An 8,610-nucleotide genomic window follows, 5' to 3' on the forward strand; every position below is an offset into this window, starting at 1 on the left:
TAATTATCGGGGCAATCGAGTCCTTTCAATGACTCTTGCACCATGTTCTTAGCTAAAATCTACCCTGCCAGCCAACGTTAAGAACAACTCTAAAAATCTTTTCATAAAACTAGTTCTTTTCGCTTCCCATAACCTTTAGGGGAAGTTGTCTGAAAATAAATTGTGTCAATCCCATGAACTACTTTTCCTAAATCTATTTTTATTTCATTTTTCATTTAACAAAACTACCAAAATGGACCAGGGCCCGCTGGTCAGTGACACGCGTGAAGGCTATCGGCAGGCGGTGGCGGTGTGAGGTCCTCCAGCAGGCGGCAAGATGGGCGCACGGCGGCCGCCGGAGAGGGGCTGCGGCCCGGCGTGGCGACATGGCGACGACTCGACGAGGTTCTAGCGGGGCGGCGGCCTGGCGTGGCGACATGGCGACGGCTCGACGAGGTTCTAGCGGGGCGGCGGCTTTTTGGCGGGCCGCGCGCGGAAGTTTCGGTCGGCTACAATCTCGCCAAAAAATACAGAAAGGACATCTTCCCATAAATCTGAAGGGAGAAGAGGCATCTTTTATGGGATCCTCTAAGGCCTTGTACAATTCAAGATGCTTAGTAAAATAAGCTGAGTATCTCTCTAGCACCAATGCTTATCTTTATAGCAGATATGCATAATTAAGCATATACCATCTACAAACAAGCATCGGTGCATAAGAAAAATTGATTTGTTTTTTAAACAGCATTGCATATAAGATCTAAATTCCCGCAAAAAAAGAGTATATAAGGCCTAAAGATAAAGTCAGTTCACGTAAACTGTTGGAGAGGTTTTTTTGTTCATCTTCATGCAAAACGGCGGATATTTCCGAGATAGAGAAACTGTTGTTGCTCTAACTAATCACCAGGGCGGCAGCTTTACCCATTGCCCGACACGAATCATCTGTTCCGTGTACCGGCTTCGCAGCACTTCTACAGCATAGCCATGGATTGCAAAGCAAAGCTGCCGCTAAGACGGCGCTGGTCCCTAGTCCTCACCAGCGATCACGGCCCACCCTGTTCGCCGCTGGTATGGCAAAGGTGGGTGCCAGAAATCTGCCCGCCGTTCCTCTGCGCAAACATGACGATCTGATTCGCACGAGGAATTCCCGTGGGCCTGGAGACAGCAGGAGAAACTGGTCAATGAGCACGATGCGGCCTTTGGCGCGGATCGACCGAAGCACTGCAGCTGGACGCCGAGGCGCGAACCAACAGTCCAACGCAGCCGTGGCTGACGGCCGCAGGCACGTGGTCAAACAGTGCGCAGCAGAGACACAGAGCGCAGCGCCAGCCAGCGGAGAAGCCAAGGGCGAGAGGCGAGCCTGCGCCGACACGTCAATTCTGCTGGTCTTCTTTACTTGCAAGCCAAAATGGCCAGCCAGTGGACGCGCGGCGCAGCGGAAGAAAACAAGGCGGGATCTCGTGATCTCTCACAGCGCGCGTGGAGAGATGATTTGTTTTTTAACACCGGCGGGGGCATCGGATGCAATGCAATGCGGAGATCTGTTTTTTGCCTAGGTTAATGGGCGCTTTGCGGATCTGATTCTTTCTGATTAGATCAGAAAGCTGCGTGGATGTTCCTGAGACATTGCTCGTTCGATTCGATGGCACCACACCGTGGCATGGCGTGGCGTGGTGGGGCAGCACTGATGAAAGCATCCGATGTCTGACCTCTCATGCCTGACGCACTTATTCAACAACCGAGGTCATCTCAGGTTCAGAACTGAGCACTGGACCACTACCAAAGTGCGATTTGCAATGTTCGAGGCAGTATGGGTCACCAACACAACCTAATCTTCTTCCAACTTGCCTACTTCCTTAAGAACTGATTAAAGATGAGGCTCTAGCAACCCAAAGGAAATGGCAGTATAGCACTCAGAAGCAAGGCTTGAAGAATTTTAGTTAAACAGCTCGGCAAAATACAACGAGGATCACCCACAAGAGCCAAAGAAGACGACCCCACACAAGACCCAACGCGTAAGCCAAAAGCCACCAGCATTTCGCGGGAAGATGGCGGCAGCGTTACATCACCGCGAACCTGCTACACTTTTTTACTGCTGCTAGCCCAGGTTAATCAGCACGCCACACCTAAACAGGGATTAGTGGAGACATTCGAAGGAGGATAGCGGGAAATCGGACCAGCATCAGAGGAAGATGAAGCACTCCATGGACACCAGCGGGTTCTCCAGCGACTCCTTTCCCTCGCCGTCGCCGTCGCCTTGGCCGTCGGCACCGGCACTGGGCTCCGCGACGCTTTCCTCGCCTGCCGTGGTGACGGCGTCCTCTTCCGGCTGCGGCGGTGGAGGGGCCTCCCGAGCCCGCCGCGGCGAGGCGCGGCTGCACGGCCTGCTCGGGACGGGCGGCTTTCGCTGCAGGGACTCGACCGGGCTCGCGGCCCGATGCTGCTCCGGCGACGCCCGCTTCGCCGCGGGCGACGGCGACCTCCGCACGGAGCGATCCCGTGGCTCCCGCCGCGGAGGAGGGGACGGCGAGCCCCGACAGCTGCGGGACCGGACGCCATAGGCGGCGGTGACAGCGCGGTCGCGCCGGACTAGCCCCAGCTCGCCGGAGACAGCGCGCTTCCTGGCCGGCTTCCCCGGCAACCGGTCCGGCCCCGCCAGCGAGCTGGTCGCGACGGACGACTCGGACGCCACCTCGGACCTCTCGTCGGTGGCCATGGACAGGCAGCTCCCGAGATCGCTCACCGCGGGGACGGGCTCGACACTAGCCTTCACCTTCAGCACTTCTTGCTCCTCCACAGCCACTACACTGGCGACGGGCTTAGGCTCGGCCGCCACCTTAGTGCTCGGCGTCTCCGAGAGCACCTCCTTGACCTTCTCCTCCTCCGGAGACGGTGGGGGCGGGGGGTCGCGGTCCTCCGGCTTGTAGCGGCGAGGGACGGCAGCAGAGCCGTCTGGATGCTTCATGCGCTTCTTGCTGAAGCAGCAGCCCATCTCTCCAGCTGCCGCCGGCTCACTGGGCGGCCGTCTCCGGCCTCCGGCGGTCGATGTGGCGGTTGAAATCAGTTAGTGGCAGTGCCGCGGGTAGTGTGTAGTGCTGGTGGTTGGGTTTGTAAAGGCTTCGTTCGCTGCGGGGTACTACTTCGAGGATCTGGGGGAGTGGGGACTGAATTTCTCTACGGTGTACGAGTAGTGGTGAAGCCGGAAGTGGCAATCTTGACGGTGTCGGCTCATAAAATACCGCGCGTAAAGCCGATCTTGATTGATACGACGCCTTACAAAACATACAAAATGTTAGCACGTCATTTTTATATCTACATAAAGCCCATTTTGCATAGAAAGTCACGTATAAACATGTGTGCGAGGGTACACAGTGTGGCATATCTGAGCCCGTATATGTTTGCGGCTGTGCACGGACGCATTGTCATGGTGAAATCCTGGCAGATGGCATGAGATGGCTAAACATGGGGCTGCGTGAGGATGCCGGTGAGTACCGGCGAGGTTGGCATGCGCGAGTGTGAGACACAAGACTTACCCTGGTTCGGGTCCTGCCGAAATGGGATGGTATGCACAAGGACTACAATAGTGCTCTTGGAGTTGTTTGGTGAAGGAGGAAGAATAAGCTAGCTCTCCATTCTTGCCTCTCGTGTGAGTTCGTGTGTGCGTTGCGATTTATCCACCCCCCTGCATGGAGGGCTCCTGTGTGGTCTTATAGACTCCCCCCACCTCCACAGGGTTACAAAGATAAAGTTACATGGGACGCGGGGCCCTGGTGTCATCGTTTGGAGCCGGCAGCAGGGCCCGTTGGGTGCCCAGGTTCGCGGGGCGTGGGTCCCGCCGGCCGCACGTCACTGTTGCACGTCTCGCCCCGCGTCACGGATTGATTGGCGTCGTGGGGCTACAGTGACAAGGGGCGCTGACATCGGTCGCCCTGATCAATGGACATGGCTGCACTGTAGCCACGCTCGTACGGCTGGATGGGACGACCGCTGACCCTCTACCAGGCGGCAAGCGGCCAGCCGGCTGGTCGTGTCGCCGTGCCCAGCCGGCTCGTATCGAGAAGAAGGATGGTGGACCAGCAGGATTGAGGGGCGCCAGCCGGCCCGATGTTTTGAAAAAGTGCTTGAGCTTGATTCGGGCTCCGATGCCTACCCGAGGGTCATCCCCGACACGCGTCCTTATTTATCCTCTGCTATAACCATACTTTTTTTAGCTTAATGTTAAATCCATGCAAATTCATGCATGTCCATCATATAGCACCATTCTTTTTCGATAAAAGGGGCCTCATAGCCTCCATTTTCATAACGAAAATGGACATCAACACAAGACTACTCCTACTACACAAGGTTGATGCATCACAACACTCACAGAACATAAGCCTGCATCCTAGATGTCAGTGTGAAAACCGGCAGACCTCGGGGTAGGAGGTCCCGAGCGGTGGATCTCGGACAGATGGTAACAGGAACAGGGAGATGATGTTTACCCAGGTTTGGGCCCTCTCGATGGAGGTTAAACCCTACGTCCTACTCCTGTTTATATTGATATGGATGTATCGAGTACATAGTTGATCTACCTCGAGATCGTCAGATGTGGTCTAACTCTAGGGCTAGGTGAATGATCTTGCGTTGATCTCCCCTCTACGGGCTAAACCCCTTGGCTTATAATATACACGCCAGGTAGGGTATCTAGGGTTACAAGGTCGGTATCTTGGCGAGGCGATAGGAGCTTGGAGTATACGACAAGACTTCGGCAGATGCCCAGTCCTGATCATGCCCCATCGTGCAGCCTCCAGAGTCCATCTTGATAAGAATGAGGGCCCATCATCCCAATCCGCGGAGCATGAGCTAACTAGGTTAGTAGCTCCTAGTTCAGGACACCGTCAGTAGCCCCGAACTGGTCTTCTATGCCGAGGATGATTCCCATGACGAGGATAACCTCGGATCCGAAGTCCTTGGCTCTCTAGACGAGTTCCCCTTCGTGATTTCCAGATTCCCAGACCACCCTTTAAAGGAGTGGTGTAAAACAAAATCTAGCCGAGATCATACATGCCCGAAGAAGCGTGGTAACTTAGCCTCAAAGGCCTACCACATAGGTGTGAACAATTCCACCTAGTTTGAGAACTTTACCGAAGCGGCGCACCCCACGACGGGTCGGGCAGTTACTGCTTCCCCTAAATAGTGGCTCGAGGTGGCCATTTTACTGGCGCATCCCATCGAAGTGGAGATCGTGCCCGTTTTATCAGGGATATCATCAAGATTTTGCCCCCCTATGCATAACGACATCTTTTGTGGGAGTGGAGTTTTATCGGCGCGGCAAGCGGGACTCTTGGCCTTTCAACAGCCTATAAGAGCAAAAAAGAGAACAATGCAAGCAACCATGCTCTCATTTCCCCCGCTTACTGCTTCGTCTAGCTCCACCGCCCAGATCCAATCTCGCACTCCTCTTCCTCAGCGAACCCAAGCTTCTCCTTCTTATGGGAGCAAGAATCAACTAGCATAAAAGTAACGGGAGCATCATGAAGCATATGACTAGCAAATTTAATCCTAACCCACTTCCTATGCATAGAGATTTTTTGAGCAAACAACTTATGGGAGCAATAATCAACTAGCATAGGAAGGCAAAACAAACATGACTTCAAAACTTTCAACACATAGAGAGGAAACTTGAGATTATTGAGATATGTAAAAGCATATGTTCCTCTCTCATAGTAATTTTCAGGTGCATCATGAATGAATTCAACAATATAGCTATCACATAAAGCATTCTTTTCATGATCCACATGCATAAAAATTTTATTACTCTCCACATAAGCAAATTTATTCTCATCCACAATGACGGGAGTATCATATGAAACTCGAATACTAAAAAATGTTTCTACACTAAAAGAGTAATGTTCAAAAAAAGGGTAATCATAATTATGACAAGTTTTATAAGAATGATCATCACTACTTTTTATAACATAAGTGTCATCACAATAATCATCATAAGTAGCAACCTTGTTCTCAGCATAATCAATTGAAACCTCTTCCAAGATAGTGGAAGCATTACTAAATAAAGCCATGACCTCTCCAAATCCACTTTTATCATTATAGTAAGATTCAACACCCTCCAAAATAGTGGGATCATTAATTAGAGTTGACACTCTTCCGAACCCACTTTCATCAACATAATCATCATAAATAGGAGGCATGCTATCATCATGATAAATTTTCTCATCAAAGCTTGGGGGACAAAAATATCATCTTCATCAAACATAGCATCCCCAAGCTTAGCTTATGGCCTTGTATATCATTAGAATCATGGATATTCAAAGAATTAATACCAACAACATTGCAATCATGCTCATCATTCAAAGATTTTGTGTCAAACATTTTATTGAATTCTTCTTCTATCAATTGAGCACAATTTCCTTTCCATCATTTTCACGGAAGACATTATAAAGATGAATAATATGAGGCAACCTCACTTCCATTTTTTCTATAGTTTTATTTTATAAACCAAACTAGTGATAAAACAAGAAACTAAAAGATTCAATTGCAAGATCTAAAGATATACTTTCAAGCACTCACCTCCTCAGCAACGGTGCCACATAAGAGCTTGATGTCTACTAGACAACTTATTCTTGTAGACTCGTGTCGGGCCTCCAAGCGTAGTGTTTTGTAGGACAGTAACAATTTTCCCTCAAGTGGATGACCTAAGGTTTATCAATCCGTGGAAGGCGTGGGATGAAGATGATCTCTCTCAAACAACCCTGCAACCAAATAACAAAGAGTCTCTTGTGTCCCCAACACACCCAATATAATGGTAAATTTTATAGGTGCACTAGTTCAGCGAAGAGATGGTGATACAAGTGTAATATGGATAGTAGATATAGGTTTTTGTAATATGAAAATATGAAAACAACAAGGTAGCAAGTAGCAAAAGTGAGCAAAACGGTATTGCAATGCTTGAAAACAAGGCCTAGGGTTCATACTTTCACTAGTACAAAATGTCTCAACAATGATAACATAATTGGATCATATGACAATCCCTCAACGTGCAACAAAGAATCACTCCAAAGTTTATATCGGAGAACATAGGATGAAAACATGCATCAACCCCTATGCATAGATTACCCCAATGTCACCTCAAGAATCCGCGAGTTGACTGCCAAAACATACATCAAGTGAATCAATATAATACCCCATTGTCACCATGGGAATCCATATGCAAGACATACATAAAGTTTCTCAAATCCAATATTCAATCCAACATAACGAAACCTCAAAGAGAAAGACTCAATTCATCACAAGAAGGTAGAGAGGGAAGAACACCATAAGATCCAAATATATTGACAAAGCTCGCAGTACATCAAGATCGTGCCAAATCAAGAACACGAGAGAGAGAGAGATCAAACACATAGCTACTGGTACATACCCTTAGCCCCGAGGGTGAACTACTCCCTCCTCATCATGGTGGTTGTCGGGATGATGAAGATGGCCTGTAGTGATGATTTCCCCCTCCGACAGGGTGCCGGAATGGGGTCCTGATTGGTTTTTCGTGGCTACAGAGGCTTGCGGCGGAGGAACTTCTCATCTAGGATTTTCTCGGGGTTTTTGGTATTTATAGGAATTTTTGGCGTCGATCTCACATCAAGGGGGTGCCCGAGGGGCCCACAAGCTCGAGTGGCACGCCCTAGGGGGTGGGTGCGCCCCCAGGCTTGTGGCTCCCTCGTCCACTTCCTGGCCCAGCTCCGGTACTTTTGGGATCTCTTTTGGTCCATAAAAATAACCATAAATTTTCAGCCCATTCCGGGAACTTTTATTTCTGCACAAAAAACGACAGCACAGTAGTTCTGCAGAAACAGCGTCAGTCCGGGTTAGTTCTAATCAAATCATACCAAAACCATATAAAATTGTTGTAAACATGGCATGAATACTTCATAAATTATAGATATGTTGGAGACGTATCAAACCCAGACAAGGTGGAGGTCATGATCAAGAAGATCAAATAGTGGTCTTCCACAAGGAACCCCAGCTCGCTGATGTCGTCAACATCATGCTCCACCGCCGCATTCTCCCGCTCCAACTCCGGGCCAACCCAATGTGGGAGCACAAATCTGGGGATGTCGGGCCCTTCCTCAACTTTTTCCACACCACCTTAGCTGGCATGTGGATGCGGCTATTCAAGATTGCCAAGGACAAGATTCCCAAGGAGGGGGAGGACCTCTGTAACACCCCGGATGTAACTTTCCCAATTTGTACTCCAACTCTTGCCGTTTCCGGCGTTAAGTTATTTTATTTTTCTCGGGTTCGGGATTTTGTCTCCTTGTGTTGTTATCGTTGTCATGCATCTCATATCATGTCATCATGTGCATTGCATTTGCATACGTGTTCATCTCATGCATTCGAGCATTTTCCCCGTTGTCCGTTTTGCATTCCGGCGCTTCGTTCTCCTCCGGTGGTCATTTCTAGCTTTCTTTCGTGTGTGGGGATTAAACATTTCTGGATTGGACCGACACTTGCCAAGCGGCCTTGGTTTACTACCGGTAGACCGCCTATCAAGTTTCATATCATTTGGACTTCGTTTGATACTCCAACGGTTAACCGAGGGACCGAAAAGGCCTCGTGTGTGTTGCAGCCCAACACCCCTCCAAT

At 49.7% G+C, this 8,610-nt stretch overlaps 1 protein-coding gene across 1 annotated transcript; it reads right to left on the reverse strand.

The window, feature by feature from the left end:
• Positions 1–1,875: 1,875 nt before the first annotated feature.
• Positions 1,876–3,222, reverse strand: LOC119269207 (serine/arginine repetitive matrix protein 1-like). Its single transcript, XM_037550998.1, has one exon. The coding sequence runs from the start codon at positions 2,966–2,968 to the stop codon at positions 2,159–2,161; it is 810 nt and encodes a 269-aa protein (XP_037406895.1). The 5' UTR covers positions 2,969–3,222; the 3' UTR covers positions 1,876–2,158.
• Between the last annotated feature and the right edge of the window lie 5,388 nt (positions 3,223–8,610).

This window comes from Triticum dicoccoides, chromosome 3A, assembly GCF_002162155.2.
Source record: "Triticum dicoccoides isolate Atlit2015 ecotype Zavitan chromosome 3A, WEW_v2.0, whole genome shotgun sequence".
NCBI classification, from domain to species: Eukaryota; Viridiplantae; Streptophyta; class Magnoliopsida; order Poales; family Poaceae; genus Triticum; species Triticum dicoccoides.

What these genes read in the sequence shown, in the direction of transcription:
- LOC119269207 (XM_037550998.1), bottom strand. Translation starts at nt 2,968, where the DNA reads ATGGGCTGCTGCTTCAGCAAGAAGCGCATGAAGCATCCAGACGGCTCT.